The sequence below is a fragment of the Penicillium paradoxum genome (genome assembly GCF_028828445.1).
Source record: "Penicillium paradoxum strain IBT 22861 chromosome Unknown utg000002l_segment0_segment0, whole genome shotgun sequence".
Lineage (NCBI taxonomy): Eukaryota > Fungi > Ascomycota > Eurotiomycetes > Eurotiales > Aspergillaceae > Penicillium > Penicillium paradoxum.
In genome coordinates, this window is record NW_026643180.1 from 2,988,561 (window position 1) to 3,003,283 (window position 14,723).

The 14,723-nt window shown below is 47.9% G+C and overlaps 6 protein-coding genes across 6 annotated transcripts; 3 read left to right on the top strand and 3 right to left on the bottom strand.

Annotated features, from left to right (window-relative positions):
- Nucleotides 1-52: 52 nt before the first annotated feature.
- N7457_001071 (putative mRNA cleavage factor complex component Pcf11) lies at nt 53-2,159 on the bottom strand (the record flags this gene model as incomplete). The annotated part of the gene is made up of 5 exons (XM_057172117.1): nt 53-103; nt 156-506; nt 561-1,457; nt 1,512-1,946; nt 2,004-2,159. 5 exons carry the CDS (start codon nt 2,157-2,159, stop codon nt 53-55), a joined length of 1,890 nt encoding a protein of 629 aa, XP_057036020.1.
- Nucleotides 2,160-2,963: 804 nt separating this feature from the next.
- On the top strand, nt 2,964-3,474 carry N7457_001072 (uncharacterized protein; the record flags this gene model as incomplete). The annotated part of the gene is made up of 4 exons (XM_057172118.1): nt 2,964-3,101; nt 3,160-3,184; nt 3,282-3,291; nt 3,348-3,474. The coding sequence occupies 4 exons, from the start codon at nt 2,964-2,966 to the stop codon at nt 3,472-3,474; spliced, it is 300 nt and encodes a 99-aa protein (XP_057036021.1).
- A 577-nt stretch (nt 3,475-4,051) lies between these two features.
- Nucleotides 4,052-6,696, top strand: N7457_001073 (putative microtubule binding protein HOOK3; the record flags this gene model as incomplete). Its single annotated transcript, XM_057172119.1, has 7 exons — nt 4,052-5,427; nt 5,479-5,536; nt 5,585-5,661; nt 5,717-5,829; nt 5,885-6,267; nt 6,334-6,429; nt 6,511-6,696. The coding sequence occupies 7 exons, from the start codon at nt 4,052-4,054 to the stop codon at nt 6,694-6,696; spliced, it is 2,289 nt and encodes a 762-aa protein (XP_057036022.1).
- Nucleotides 6,697-7,108: 412 nt separating this feature from the next.
- Nucleotides 7,109-8,386, bottom strand: N7457_001074 (putative mitochondrial GTP/GDP transporter Ggc1; the record flags this gene model as incomplete). The annotated part of the gene is made up of 7 exons (XM_057172120.1): nt 7,109-7,444; nt 7,499-7,676; nt 7,732-7,865; nt 7,930-8,043; nt 8,106-8,147; nt 8,209-8,246; nt 8,302-8,386. 7 exons carry the CDS (start codon nt 8,384-8,386, stop codon nt 7,109-7,111), a joined length of 927 nt encoding a protein of 308 aa, XP_057036023.1.
- Nucleotides 8,387-9,000: 614 nt separating this feature from the next.
- N7457_001075 (autophagy-related protein 8) lies at nt 9,001-9,525 on the bottom strand (the record flags this gene model as incomplete). The annotated part of the gene is made up of 3 exons (XM_057172121.1): nt 9,001-9,034; nt 9,092-9,324; nt 9,436-9,525. The coding sequence occupies 3 exons, from the start codon at nt 9,523-9,525 to the stop codon at nt 9,001-9,003; spliced, it is 357 nt and encodes a 118-aa protein (XP_057036024.1).
- Nucleotides 9,526-10,225: 700 nt separating this feature from the next.
- hem13 (coproporphyrinogen oxidase) lies at nt 10,226-11,597 on the top strand (the record flags this gene model as incomplete). The annotated part of the gene is made up of 2 exons (XM_057172122.1): nt 10,226-10,435; nt 10,488-11,597. The coding sequence occupies 2 exons, from the start codon at nt 10,226-10,228 to the stop codon at nt 11,595-11,597; spliced, it is 1,320 nt and encodes a 439-aa protein (XP_057036025.1).
- Nucleotides 11,598-14,723: the final 3,126 nt, after the last annotated feature.

The following is a 14,723-nucleotide window of genomic DNA, read 5'->3' on the forward strand; positions in this document are numbered from 1 at the left end:
TGCCCTATGCAATGCAAAGATAATTGCCAAATTGATGGTACAAAGATTCCAATCAAACCGCCTCGGTCTTGACGCGTGTCTTCTGACCCGGAGATTCAGTTCCCTATACATAATGAGCTCTCGGAACAATTCAAGATACTATCCAAGGTACTCACTTCGGCTTTCCTTTTGCCTAGGACCGACTCAGGCGTGGTCGTGCGCGTCTGACGCGTCGGTGCAGGGCCTTTGGTCACTTCGGCATAACAGCTGGCATGATATACGCGACTTCCGACCTTGGTAGCGTCTTGCCAGATCCAGTCCTGCACATCCTCGGACCAGGTCGATTCGAACTTCTCCTGGCAGATGGGGCAAGGGGTGTTGCGGAGAGTCGCATCGTTCGGAGCTCGAATCCACGGCCTTGGTGGCTCTTGCTTCGCATTGCCATCAGTACCTACGGCTCCCTCCGCGTTTGTTTGAGGATCTGCCGCCCCGTTCTCGTCGCTAGCCTCTCGAGATTTGATCCAGTCCTGTGAACAGTTAGAATCAAGGCTGGAAAAACTCGATGAATGACATATACATACCCTTTCGTCGACATACCAGCTCCGATTTTGAGCCCGCCTGGAAGACTCCGTCATACGCTGATTAGTCTTGAAATGCCAGTCCAGGTGCCGTGCCTTCATTTCCTTGCCTTCTTCTGTGGTTAGGAATCGACGGCCGCAAGTCCCACACCGGTTTGGCCGGGAATCATAGAGGGAGATAATCAGTCCAAATCGAGGGATTTTCATCGACGCAGTAGTTGCCGGAACTCCGGATGATCCATCAGAGGGGATTGGAGTTTGGGATGGAGCCGGCGGTGTGGGTTGCATGCCATTGGGCAAGATGAACGGTAGATTAGTTCTTATAGGAACTGCTGTCGAAGCCGAAGCAGTAAGAGATGAGGGTGATGGTCCACCAGGTAGAAGCCCACGTGCCCTCAATGCCGCAATAAGAGGGTTCTCTGGAGGCCCTGGCTGTGGGGTGTTACTTGGCTGAGGAAACTGGGGCATTTGAGACAGTGAAGCTGGGATTTGAGGTGGTGGAGTTGAATGCTGACGCGAAGCAGTAGCTTTGATCAGCTCGGCGAGAGTGCTAGGGTTTAGGAGTTGCTGAAGTGGTTGTGAGACTGGTTGCGCTGAAGGGGTAGAGGTTTGGGGAGGAGCGGATATTGCCAAGCCATTCGAAGAGACGTGAGGAGCAGCTGACGCCGGTCTCGTGGCAGCAAGGGCGGACACCTGGTCGCGAACAAGTTTTAATTGCTCTGGGGCAAGCTGCTGCTTCTGTAGAATGGCCTGGAGGTCCACCAGTGCCTTTAGACGTTGTTGAGACACGGGGTTGAAGGGGCTATTAGCAAAGTCATTCTTCGCAGAAGCGATCAAAGCATCCACATCTCGGTTGAGGTAATTCAAATCAATATCTTGTTGATGAGACACGGAAGATGTCTGTGAAGCCCAAATTAGCTTTGAATGTAACGCGCAGAAGAGAGATGATCTCACTGGGGTGGAATGGCTATTGTGAGAATGAGAATATTGGGGGTGCTGTAGATGCCGAGGCATGCTCTGGGGTGGTGTAGGGCTGTTAGTCCATCCAGTTGGAGTTACATTCCCACGATTGCGGCCAAGGATGTCCGGCTGGGCTCTGGCTTGTTGTTGTTGCAAAGCTGCAGTGCGTGCTTTGATGAGAGCACTTTCAATGTTGCGCGTGATGTCCGGAGGAAAGACGGGGCGTGTATCTAAGGAGCCTGGGGCCGGTTGCTTCCATGTGTTGAGCATCTCATCCAGCTTCCTTCGGGTATTGCCGTCCACCAGCGTATAGACATTCATGAAGGTCTGATACATATTCCGACCCAAGAAGAGTGTGTAGGGGCTCCCAACGTTCTTGACGATGGAATCGGCTACATACAGGGCTGGAAGCTTCTGCGGGGGCGGTGTCTACACAGCAGTCAGTACTCATTTATACTACGCCTCCAAAAAATCAAGTGCACCTACTGATCGAATGTGGTTCTCCAACACTCGTGAGATGGCCATTGCGTGTTCGGTATTCTCCTTGGCAATGACGGTCAGGGTGCGAATCTGAATTCCATCATTGGTGGTTAGATCCTCCAGGGAACTCTTGTAATCCTCCGCAATTTCATCGGAAGACATGATGGTGAGAGTAAGGCGAGAGTGATCTGGATTTGTCAGAGGCGTCGAGAGCAAAAATCCGAATCAAGGCAAAATTTCAGGTTTGCGCAGTTCCCCTCGGCCTTTCTTTTGACTCCTTTTTTTTCTGTTCTGTGTGCCTCCAAAGAGGATTGTTCTCTTCTCTTCTCTTTTTGAATCTTGGCTGATAGCTTCTGTCCTTTGTTTCCTGTCACTATCAAGACTGACACTTCTTTTCTTAACCCTCGTTCTTGTTCCAAGGAACAAATTGTCTTGGATCAACGGAAAGACGGAGAAATAGTGGGAACTTGTAAATGCTTGCTAGCTATCTTCGCGAGAATTGAAACAACAACAGGATTCAGACGCTTGCTCTCAGTCCAACCCAAAACGTGATCTTCCAGTGCCTTTGTAAATCTACCAGCCAATGATGAATTGTCGAAGGATGATGATCCAACCGCCGAAAGTGGGAAGGAAGAGGAGGTCGAAGAAGCGCGTGTCGCGAAAAGCAGGCAGATGTAGAGAATGGCAAGGAATCAAAGAATAGTACAAAGACCAAGGGAATGCAAGTAAGCAGCGCTGGAGAGTAGTGTAGCAATCAAAATTGCAATATTGCGAAGACAAGGAAAAACTGAACAGTGGAGGAGTCGATGCCGCAACAGAAAGGGATTGTCCGAAATACAGTCATGTGATCAAGAGATGACGCCAGGTGCCTTTGGGCTTCTCCCTTGTCACCTCATGACCGCAGCACTGCTACCAAATTGACATATACATCCAACTTCCTTGAAACATATTATCATATTTACAAACATGAGGTTTACCTTTGCGGCTGCCCTGCTGGCTCTGCCCTTAGCACTAGCTGGATCGCTGAAATCCGTCATCATTACTTTCCCCAAGGGAACGCCTGACTCGGTGGTTACCCAGGCCAAAGAGTCTCTGGTGGCTTCAGTACGCAGTGCATCTCTGTTGTCATGAGGCTGTTATGGTTCTGAGCTGATCTTTATAGGGTGGTGTCATCACACATGAGTACCGTAAGTACAGAGTACAGCGTTGACTCCTCTTACTCTAAGAAGATACCGGAATATCATTTTTTTGATATATTGTCGCTAACGTACATTCTTCATGCAGATTTGATCAAGTACGGCTTTTACAGATGTTCCTTGCTCATATCACACTTTCTAACTATGGCTTTAGTGGCTTCGCCGCAGAGGCTCCGGTGAGCGCTCTCCAGACCCTCTCCACGCAGGATACGGAATACCACCCCAATATCGAAGAAGATAAGGTTGTGAATGCATATGGAGACTATGCAGCTGCAAACTAGGATCCCCCTTCGGGAAGGTACTGGGGTTGTCGTTCCCATGGCACAGCTGGCTCTGGGCATACAACATACATTATAGCCGGTCGCAAGGCTGGCAGAATTACGCTGGGATGAATCAATCAGAATAACACTATTTTTTGGGGAATTATAAGTGGATTAATGCTACATATCTCGGCGTTTTGGTGTATACGATGCGGAGTAAATGGTTGAGCACGTAAGGCTTTTGGGGGCAATGTATTATCATTGTTTCGATTTCTTACAAGTTACTCGACGCATTTGACATCTAAATTTATTCCTTTCCAATATCGATTTATTGTATAGTGTTCCTTGTGTACTTGAATATATGTATTGCCACCTTTACAAGTGAATAGTATGCATGGACACAAAAGGCCGATCCTCCCCCGCTAGTTGATTTCGGTCCTTGTGGCTCCCCCGAATGCGCGTGGATCCGCTGGAAACTCCCTGAGAACCACAGAGAAACGCAACTTCCACTGTTGATCGCTCTCTTTGGGGACTTTGAAATGCTGCAATTGCAACGGGCTTCTTTGACATTCGATTAAACGCGTCGTTAATCGCCAAGATGGCGTCGGAACACACAGTGACCAAGGTTCTGTTGGAATGGATCAATAGCTTTGCCCTCGGCAAGACTCTCCGAGCTACTGATGAATTGACTGATGGTATCATTTTATGGGAGATCCTTCAGGATATTGATCCTCAGTATTTTCTCGAGGAGATCCCAGAGCGCAACTCCTCCGACCATTGGGTGGCCAAGTGGCAGAACCTGAAGCACATCCACAAACTACTGCTCAACTACATTCGGCACCAAAACGACGATACCTTACCCTCCGGTCTCGATCCGTCACCCGATCTCGAAGCTGTTGCAGAAAAAGCCTCTGCCAAAGAGACGAACAAGCTGTTGAAGCTTCTCCTGATCGCGGCTATCAGCTCCCCAAACGCCGGAACATATGTGCAAACACTTCAGGAGTTGAGCACCTCGACTCAAGAAGGGCTCAAGGATATTATCGAGGAGGCGCATAATGGCCAATATGAGCCAATGGACGCTGCGGACGAGCTTAGGGAAGACCTGGCCAAACATGACCGCCCCGTGGACATCGAACTGCAGTTCGAAGAGCGAGTTGGAAAGGTGCTTGCGGAGAACGATCGTTTGACACACGAGAAAAAGGAATTAGAGAAAGCGCTGGAGGACCTGCACAATCGCCTGGCGCGTCTTCAGGAGAACAATGATACCCTCCAGAACCGCCTCGCCTCCACCGAGGACCGGCTGGTGACCTTGAAATCTGGAAAGGGGGACATCGGGTTCAATGCAAAGGCACTAGAGAGCAAAACCCGTCAACAGGATGACCTCATCGCATCCCAGGAGGCGAAGTTGACTGCCGCCCAGGACGAAATCGACAGTCTCCGAATGACAGTCGAATCCTTGCGTGTCAAGAATCAACGCTATCAGAAGTTGCAGGATGATTATGATGAGCTTCGCACCGAGAAGGATCAACTGGCACGCAAGGCGAACGCGGCTGAGAAGTACCGGCAGAAGTTGCAAGCCAGCCAAGACTTCGAGAAAGAGAACCAAACCCTCAAGAACCAGATCAAAGACCTTCAGCAACAGCTGAAGGAATCAGACTCACAGCAGCGGTGGTCCTCGGAGCGCGAGGTAGAACTGGAAGAATATCGCAAGCTTCTACCGCAAGTCGAGCAGGAATGTAATGAGATTCAGAACTTGAAGAAACAACTCGAGTTCAATAACCATGCCCTAACGGAGCGCCTTGAAAGCGCAGATGAACAGCACGAGAGAGACGATGCATTGATTAGCGAACTACGTGAACGTTTAGGCGAAATAGATGGTTTGCCGGGCAGCCAATCTCCTGGATCTGAGACGCCAAAGATGCAAGGGACATTACACAAGGACTTTGAGGCACTCGGTGTCAAAGAGTCCCAGCTGTATGTGTACACTTTCTTTCTAAGACTGCATCGGACGCTAACTGTTCACAGTAAATCCGAGAATGATGACTTGAAGCGAGAAATGGAGTCGATCAAAGCACCTTCGGCCGTATGTATACCATTCTATTGATCGTCTCCTATTACTGATAGTTGCTAGCCGGGCTCTCACACTGGAGGCTTTTCTGAGAATTTCGCTGCATCTGTACAGCTGGCACGTTCTGGTTCCACTCAAAGGTTTGATCGACCCACGCCTTATTGCCAAGCATGGAATATCTAACACACTTTACAGTGAGGACTATTGGAAATTATACGAGAACTATACTGGTGCTCTTAGAAAGATTGCAGAGGTCCAAGACACCTTGGAAGCGGCCAAAAGGGACCTGTCTGATGCACAAGCTGAACGTAAGCCAATCATTGCTCTGCACACTCAAAAATCTCCTGGCTTACAAGTTCAAAGTTGGTCTTGTCAATATGGAGCAGGTCGACATGCTCCGAGGACTTGAAGAGTATAATTCAGATGAATTAACAAGAATCCGAGGTGACTGGGAGAGCTTAACACAGAACGTCCATCATCTAGAGGCCGAAGTGGATGCCAGTCAGACCCTGGTGCGCGAGGTCTGCGCTGAACGAGAGGAATTACGCAAGATGCTCGACAGCAAGCAAAGCGAGATCAGCTCCGAAGATCAGGAAGTGATGAACGAGATGCAGATGCTCTTAGGTGAATTTGAAACCCACAATACCGAGGCCGGCGAAGTGCCCCAGAAATCTAGCTTCGAGCTCTTGAAACAATGTGCAGGAGTTCTGGAGAAAAATGTTGAACGACTCGCTCAGCGTGCGGAGGTTAGTTTTCTACATGAATCATTGCTGCTTCTTATTTGATGCGCTGACTCTCGTTTGTTTCTACAGTACATTCAGCAACAAAACGAGCTGGTCAAGTCACTTCGTGAGCGGATGAAGAACTACGAAGAAAACTTGGATGATGGCATTCCTAAAGAGCGAGAGGTAAGTCAAATATGGAGTGGCGAAACATGCTTCGCCCCCGATTCTACTAGTTGTTAGTAGTAAGCTAATGCCACTTTCTAGGTCGAGCTTCAGAATATCATTGATAGCCAAGCTCGAGAACTCAGCCTTGTGGGCTCGGCTTGGTACCACCTCCAGAGCCGTTGGCAGAACAACAATATGACGGTATCACGATATCGACATGGAGCCAGCACAGGAGATTCCAAGGGCTGGCTGGCAAAGCAAAGAAGTGCTGTTGCTGGTCAGTAAGGCGCCTTACAGCCAAAGTTTTGAGTCCCGCTCTTTTGCGTTTGCATTTGCGTTTCGTTTCGTTCCTTTTTTTTTTTTTTTTTTTTTTTTTTTTGGTTTACTGCATTGTATGTTGATATTCCCACCACATCGTACTCATCCCGTTTCATTCATGTGGTTATTGCTACCTACCTACATATATATACATATATACGCAATAGAATTTGCAGATGTCACTTCAATAGGATATATCACCCATTCGCGTTATAATAGTAGGGTGGGTTCGTCGCATTCGGAAAATGTAAGCTACCTAGGTAGATCCCCACGGGAAATAAACATGTCTATGAAAAATACAAAATTCTGGGGAACCAAATCTGGCCCAAGAAAGAAGAATTAGAAAATGGGAAGATGCAACAATTATAGAACACGGCCTCTATACAACCTGACCGAAAGCGGGAATCAGAGTCTGTGCCAGCCAGAAGCTGAAGACCAGCTTGGGACCTGTCATCAGCAGCTTGGGGGTCAAGCCCTTGAAGAAACTGGTAGGACCCTCGTTCTTGAGCATATTCGAGACGATCTTGAAGCCCGACTCAGGGTTCTCGAAGTTGCGGTTCTGGATACGGGTCTTGATGACATCGAGGGGAGCGGACACGACCAGAGAGGCGCTAGCACCGCAGACTGAGGCAACGAAGTTCTGGCCCCAGGTGGCCTTGTTGTAGTCAGACAGCTTGTAAATCTTTTCCTTGGCGAAAGCAGATCCACCGAAGAGCTGTAGTGAAGTTAGTGGTTATAGTGATAGCAGAGTCGGGGGTGATATGCATACAGCGAAGGAGCCAGGGGCGTTACGAGCGGCAGTCCAGCCGGCACCACGATACAGACCCATACCCTCATCGGCCACAATCTTGAAGAGGCCACGGCCACGGAACGCCTCGGGGTTAGTCTGGCGCTTGATCTTGAGGACATCCAAAGGAAGCAGGACGATCTCTCCAATACCGATCAAACTAGAGATTTGTCAGTCAGGCAAAGTCATGTACTCTATTATTCGACTGTTCCTACCTTCCAGCAGTGGCATGCATAATAGCCTTTCCGGTGCCCTTGCCAAATGCCTTATCGAAATCGGCACCATGGTGCTGGGCGAGGTAATCGCGTGCAAAAGGCTGACCACCATACTTGTAGATGCGCTGAAGTACCTATAGATTTGAAGTGATATGAGTCGTCGATTCGGCCAAAATGTTTTGTCAGAGAGCCACGAACCTTGTAACCGGCGGCGTATCCCAGACCAGGGAATAGAGAGGTGAACTTGCGGCCGATTGGAGCATTGGCGTGCTCTCTGAAAACAACCTCCTTGAAAGCGGTGGCGCTGGTGATCTATCAAGAGCAAGTCAGCAATGAGACATATGTGTACTGTAGGTAAAGAATGCGAATCTCACCCGGGTCTGGTTGCTCATCAATCGCTTAGCAGTGGTGTCAACCTAAGCAAAGATATCAGTCTCGGGTCGTAATGGCTCGTAAATCGAGGGAAATCGGTCGTACGGGGTGGAAAATCATCAATTCGGCAATACCGGCACAGCCTAGAAGTGTCACAGGTCAGTGATGAGTTCGAGTTTTGAGCATTTCATGACTTACCGGAACCGAGAAGACGAGCAGTGGCAGATTCCTTCTTGGCATCCTTGGAGGCAGGGCCAGCACCGGTAGCAATAGCGGGAGACATATTTTCCAATTGTAAAAAAATCCCAGAAAGACTGATAAATGACAACGCCGGTGATGGATTCAGGAACATGTGCCCTCGGAGTTAAATTTTATTGCGCACCCGGATTGACACTAGTCCCGTTTCGGAGCCGCCATCGGAGAGCCAAGGAGTATAACAGTGGAGACTCCTGTTGACATCTATCGACAACGTACGGAGTATATACAACAGATGCGGTTGATCATGAAACCTTAGGAAGAAATCATATTGCTCTTGGTGTAAAGGACACTTTATCTAGCCTAATTTGTGGGTTGTTTCCAAGTGCTTCATCGTAGCTTGATGGTCAAACAAACGGGGGGGAAAAAGAAAAAAGGGAGAAATAAAAGGGAGAAAACCCCCCAGAATATTACCACAACCAGGCAGAGCTCATAATGATTGTAGTTGCAGCTATAGAGCATAGTTGCCAAGCAAATCCGAGGGGGAAAAATGCGCAGAACACCGAATAAAACGCCAGTGACCAAAACCAGTGCTCCGAGGCTGCAGAAGCATTCTTGCTTGCCCGATCCTTCATTATCGACTCACATGTGTAGGCGAGAGAGCAGGCAAGCAGCCAAACTATCGAGAATGGTAGACAAGCCTCACAGATCGCCGAACGTATTCTCGCCCGAGTATCTAACGGTTATGTCAGAATGATTTCATCTACCGATCGAAAGAGAGGGACAAACATACGTGATGTACAAGAAGCCATCTTCGTCCTTGTGCTCTTCGTAGATGCTGCTCATGAGGGCAGCAGTTGGGGGTAGGACCTCATCAACGAAGATAAAGATAGCCTTCTCAGGAGAAAGCTTTATGCGCTTGCGAATAACGTAGACGAACTGCCCTACGGTGAGGTCGGCCGGCACCAGATACTTCTTTTTATCAATGGTGGCAATGTCCGATTTCTCGACTTTCTCGCAGATGACCTGTAGATCGAGAGTCCGTAAGTTACCGAACAAGCGGTGAGGAACCTAAGAAGGTGGTGGTTGCAACCACCTTCGCCGATCAGAAAACCTCTTGCGAACAAAGAAACTTACAGGAATACGATCAGCATATTTCTGGCGAATGCGCTCGGCCTCAGCCTTTCGCTTCTCAAAAGGGTGCTCGTCCTTGAACTTGGATCGCATCGTGGCTGATAAGGGTAGATAAGTGAGAGCGGGTCAGGTGGAGAGGGAGATCGAAACACCAAACTCTCTGGTGTGAAGTTGAAAGCAGTATTGGCTTCTTGATGTGGGAGCTCTGTATTTGATGCTTTTTGCAAGAAATAGGAACAGAAGAGAGATGGAGAGGGGTGATGAGGATGACAAGGCGACTTCCCCGCTGACGTTACGATAATACCATCACGGGATCGGCTGGCGGTGAGTCAGAGTCACGCGGCAGAAATCAGATGGATATACATATTGAGAGTTTTGCTCACATGACAAGATTTTAATGTACTTAGTTTGAATCATGTCTAGAGAACTATCCAATCTGCTAGTTGGATCTTCCAAATCCGTAGTCAGGTATCACACTGATACTGGTTTCACGGGAGTATGGAGTATGGAGTGGTGCCTGGTTCAGGATGGTCCGGAACCCCAGGGCCGCTTATCGTGCTTATCTCATCCAGACAAACAGATCAAACTCCTGATGTCAGCTCTAAGAAAGTCGTACGATTTGAGACCGAGGTTGCGTGGTACTTTACGTGGTACTTTGCCGGATCATTGATTCGTTCTCAATCTCTTTCTCAAATCATTATTTGTGCGAGTCTAAGGTATTATTCTCTCGGTCTTGGCCATTGATCCTTTGCTCTTGTGTTGAGACCGTCTGCTCAAGCAACACTGTTGCAAAATGGCCACCCGATCATATATGCCTCTACGCAGCTCGCTGTCACTGTTGTCTGCTCGGAATGCCCGCCTTGCTGGTGGAAGCGCTAGACTCTCGCTTCGGGGATATTCTACCGCGCAGAAAGTACCTCAACCCAAACCTTTCACCGTTTGGCGGCCCTACCTGCGTCTCGCCTTTGGCGTGCCATTCATTGGCGCAATCATATACTCAATGGTATGACACCACGCTTTCAAATCCACGGGAAAACGTTGCTCATGTCTATCAGATGACAGAAGAAGTCACGGAACTGGACTCCCCATCCATGGTTGAAGTGGATGAGGCCCTGAAACAATCATCGAAAATCAACGAGTCCTCGCCGATGCGTTTACGGATGGAAAAACTCATCAAACAGCATCAGCAAAAGATTATCGAGGAACTAGGCAGGATTGATGGGCAACAGTTCAAGACTGATACCTGGTCGCGTCCCAATGGCGGTGGGGGCGTTTCGTGTGTGCTTCAAGACGGAAATGTCTTTGAGAAGGCGGGCGTCAACGTTTCTGTGGTGTACGGCAAATTGCCGCGCCCAGCCATTGAGAAAATGCGTGCTGACCACAAGTCCTTTGTTGGTTCGGATGTAGATTCGCTGGATTTCTTCGCCGCCGGCCTCTCGTTGGTCTTGCACCCACACAATCCCATGGCTCCAACTGTGCATCTTAACTACCGATACTTCGAAACCTCTGATCCCAAGGATCCTATCAACGGGGACAAAAACTGGTGGTTTGGAGGTGGCACGGATCTGACCCCGACATACCTCTTCCCAGAGGATGCTCAGCACTTCCACAAGACCATTAAGGATGCATGCGACCGCCATGACGCTACATACTACCCCAAGTTTAAAGCTTGGTGTGACAAGTACTTCTACCTCCCACACCGTGGTGAGTGCCGTGGTGTTGGAGGCATCTTCTTCGATGACCTCGACGCCAGCTTCCTTCAAACATCAGCAGGTTCATCCTCCAATCCTCAGGAGACGCTGTTCTCGTTCGTTTCGGATGGCCTCGCATCTTTCCTCCCGTCCTATGTACCCATCATTGAGCGACGCAAGGACATGCTCTACACTCCTGAGCAAAAGGAATGGCAGCAGCTACGTCGGGGCCGCTACGTGGAGTTCAACCTTGTCTATGATCGCGGAACAAGCTTTGGTTTGCGCACTCCAAATGCGCGTATTGAAAGCATCTTGATGAGTCTGCCGCGCACCGCTAGCTGGGCCTATATGGACCCGGTTTCTGGTACGAGGACAGAGAACATGTCGGTGGGCGATGAAGACGAGCTAGCGGAGGATAAAACCAGAGAAAAGGAAATTATGGATGTGCTGCGACACCCTCGGCAATGGGCATGATTCTCTTATACGCCATCTTAGATATATGTTGTATTATTGTGTTTCCTTGATTTTTATATGTATATTACCTAGATATGTACAACCTACCAACCATTTTGTTCTAAATATGAATCGTTTCTCTCTATAATACCCGGTCTCTCCGCGATACGTCATTTCAGGCAGAACATACCTTCAGATATACTCCAACAAACACAATGAAGCTAAGGTATTGTCATTCTCATTTATTGACAAGCGTTGACTTCGGTTTGAGGGGCTTGTTCGACTACTATCTATGTGTCCTTACACAAATTTTTAGTTTTCCTTCATCTAGTTAATTTGGCCAGCCTCCTGACATCTAATGGTAAGATGGCCGAGTTGGTCCAAGGCGCCAGGTTAAGGTATACCTTAACTCCACAACTAGCAATAGTTTCCTGGTCTCGAAAGGGGCGTGGGTTCGAATCCCACTCTTATCATCTCTTTTTTTTTGGTTGATTTTTGGGTCTACAACTATCACTATCCAAGTGAGAAAGTAGCGAGAAAGTATACCTCGCCAATGCTTGAGGGGAAAGGGACAATACAATGTACAATAGTTGGAGACTAGGTGGTCATAACTATGTCAGATTATGGTTGTTGCCTGGTGATCACCAATTCCTAGTTTGGGTGTGAATCCTGTACTATATCAGCAAAGGCATATTTATCCCATCTGGTCTCCTGTTCATTCTCTAGTGTAGTTGGGCCAAAAAGGTATGACTAGGAGTGCTGTCATAGGTCTATCTGAAATCGATTGGCCACCTCAAGATATACAACCATTTAACAGCCTCCGGCATTGTTCATGGACGGGCTGGACAGACTCTATCATTTCCTTAGCTCCGGGATCGTGTGGCATGGCATATAGAGTTATAGACACATGTATAGGGCGGCTTGCCTTGCTTAAATGAAGCTGGTCGTTTCCCTCCCCTGCTGCCCGCCTTTGATGTCTATGATACGGGCGGAAGAGCTTCTGCGAAGTCCGTATGTCGTACAATTCCGTGTGGCTATGATTATGTTAAGACCAGGGGGGCACAAGTATAGAGACTCCAGACTACCTATGCTTCAACCCTCACGGTAGCTCCACACTCGAGGCGAACTGATTTGGCTGAATTTAAAGCAGAATGACCTAACGCCCTTTCAATGAACCACTCCATTCCTTCCCTGTACTTGGATGTTTGCCGGTCAGCTCTCGATACTGGCCCTAGTGGTGTTTATCGAACACTGACTTAATGTTGCACGGTATACTGTGTGTATTTAAGTCCTTGGGGGGAGGGGTGGAGTCCATCGTATCCTTCCGTGCAACGCCCGCTGTCTACTTTCCGCTCCACCTGTGCTCAACTGTTGGCCGGCCAGCAATACTTCAATGCTGGCCAAGATTATGTCCAACTAGTATAATATTGTTCTCGAGCTAATATCCCCAACAGACTTTCCATATTCGGACTTTTATACCGTGGGAACTCTCAAAAACCATACGAGATGCTCACCCGGTGCAAATAAGTGCTATAATAACTATGACCATACTACCTTGGTAGTCGGCTAGTGCATGATAGGACGAATCGATCATGTAAAACCATTGTCATTGACTCATTTATACTTGGGCCCGGTGCGTTTCTGTTCTTGTTGTTTCTATGGGCGCGGTTTCAGCAACTCGATTTGGTCCGACTTTTTCATATGCTACATCTCATTCTATCTTTATAGCATGCGGGTTATGCCCTGGATATGGGCTTTCAGAGCAACCACTCGCGGGCAGCACTGGTCGGTGGGAAGCTTGATCAGCAATGTCTGGGGATCAGGAACAGGTCTCGAGTACATTCAACGTTAGAGCCATATAGCGGGACAAATTAGCAGGGGAGCGAATATGGAACACCAGCTTTTGACCAGGCCCGGTGAATATATGACGTATTGGGTGCATATCTATGAATGCTGTAATCGGTGTCTCTATTGTAATGTCATGATGGGTTCGGGTGTTACCTGCACACCTGTATATACAGTGGACGAGACGTCCGATTCATCATCCAGGTGTTAAAGAGGTATCTCTCTTTGTATCTTAGTTATGTTTTGTTTGGTATACCATGGACGACATATACTCATCCATCAGCGATCAATCTATAAGTCCGTCACAGACATACCCAGACTTCTAGTATCTAACCCAACGAGCCACTTTGATCTACCGTAGCAGTGGAGGGAATTAAGATGCAATGATTCTAAAGATACGACACCCATAAATGAACCTGCCTCTGACATTCATTCTATATGACTGCGGATTTTGAGGTTGTGTTTTCCGATGTCTCTTTGTCTTATATATCCATGACGAAGAAGACGAAGAAGGAGAGGACAGCCCTTGCATATGCACGTACACATCTATTTATACACAACATGTAGGCAACAACCGAACACACCAAGATAAAACAAGATAAAACAAAAATATAGGTTATAAGTAAGTAAGATCAAGCATACTGGGCCTATATGAGTGGACTGAAGGCAAAATTATTATTTTCGATTCTTTGACACCCATTTGACAGTGAGGTACTTAAGGCTCACTATGTCCTTTGCCTTATGTAGTCAATTTGGTCAACCTCCTGACATCCAATGGTAAGATGGCCGAGTTGGTCCAAGGCGCCAGGTTAAGGTATACCTTAACTCCACAACTAGCGATAGTTTCCTGGTCTCGAAAGGGGCGTGGGTTCGAATCCCACTCTTATCATCTTCTTTTTTTTCTTTTTTTCCCCCATGTTCATCTTTAATTCCAGTCCATAGTGCTCTCTGTATGTCAAATTGGAATGCCACGCTTTCAATGCCTGATTATCTTTATCTAATAACATGAAAATCGTATACATTTTGTCGACCAAAACATCACGGCTCTACGGAATTTAGATATACCAGGATACCTATATCTGCTATATACGACCAGGCAATGGCGCTGAAAGAGAGAGAGCATAAATGCACATGGCCTGGATGTTCTTATATAGATTTTGATGTAGGCTGCATGTCTATCTATACAAATACGTTACTAACCCCTCCAACATGTATGCCTTGGTCTTATGTACTGGCTAAGGCGATGTGAAGGCATTGGTGGCAGGCAATGCAGTAGTCACTGGGGGATGGCAACGGAAGGCC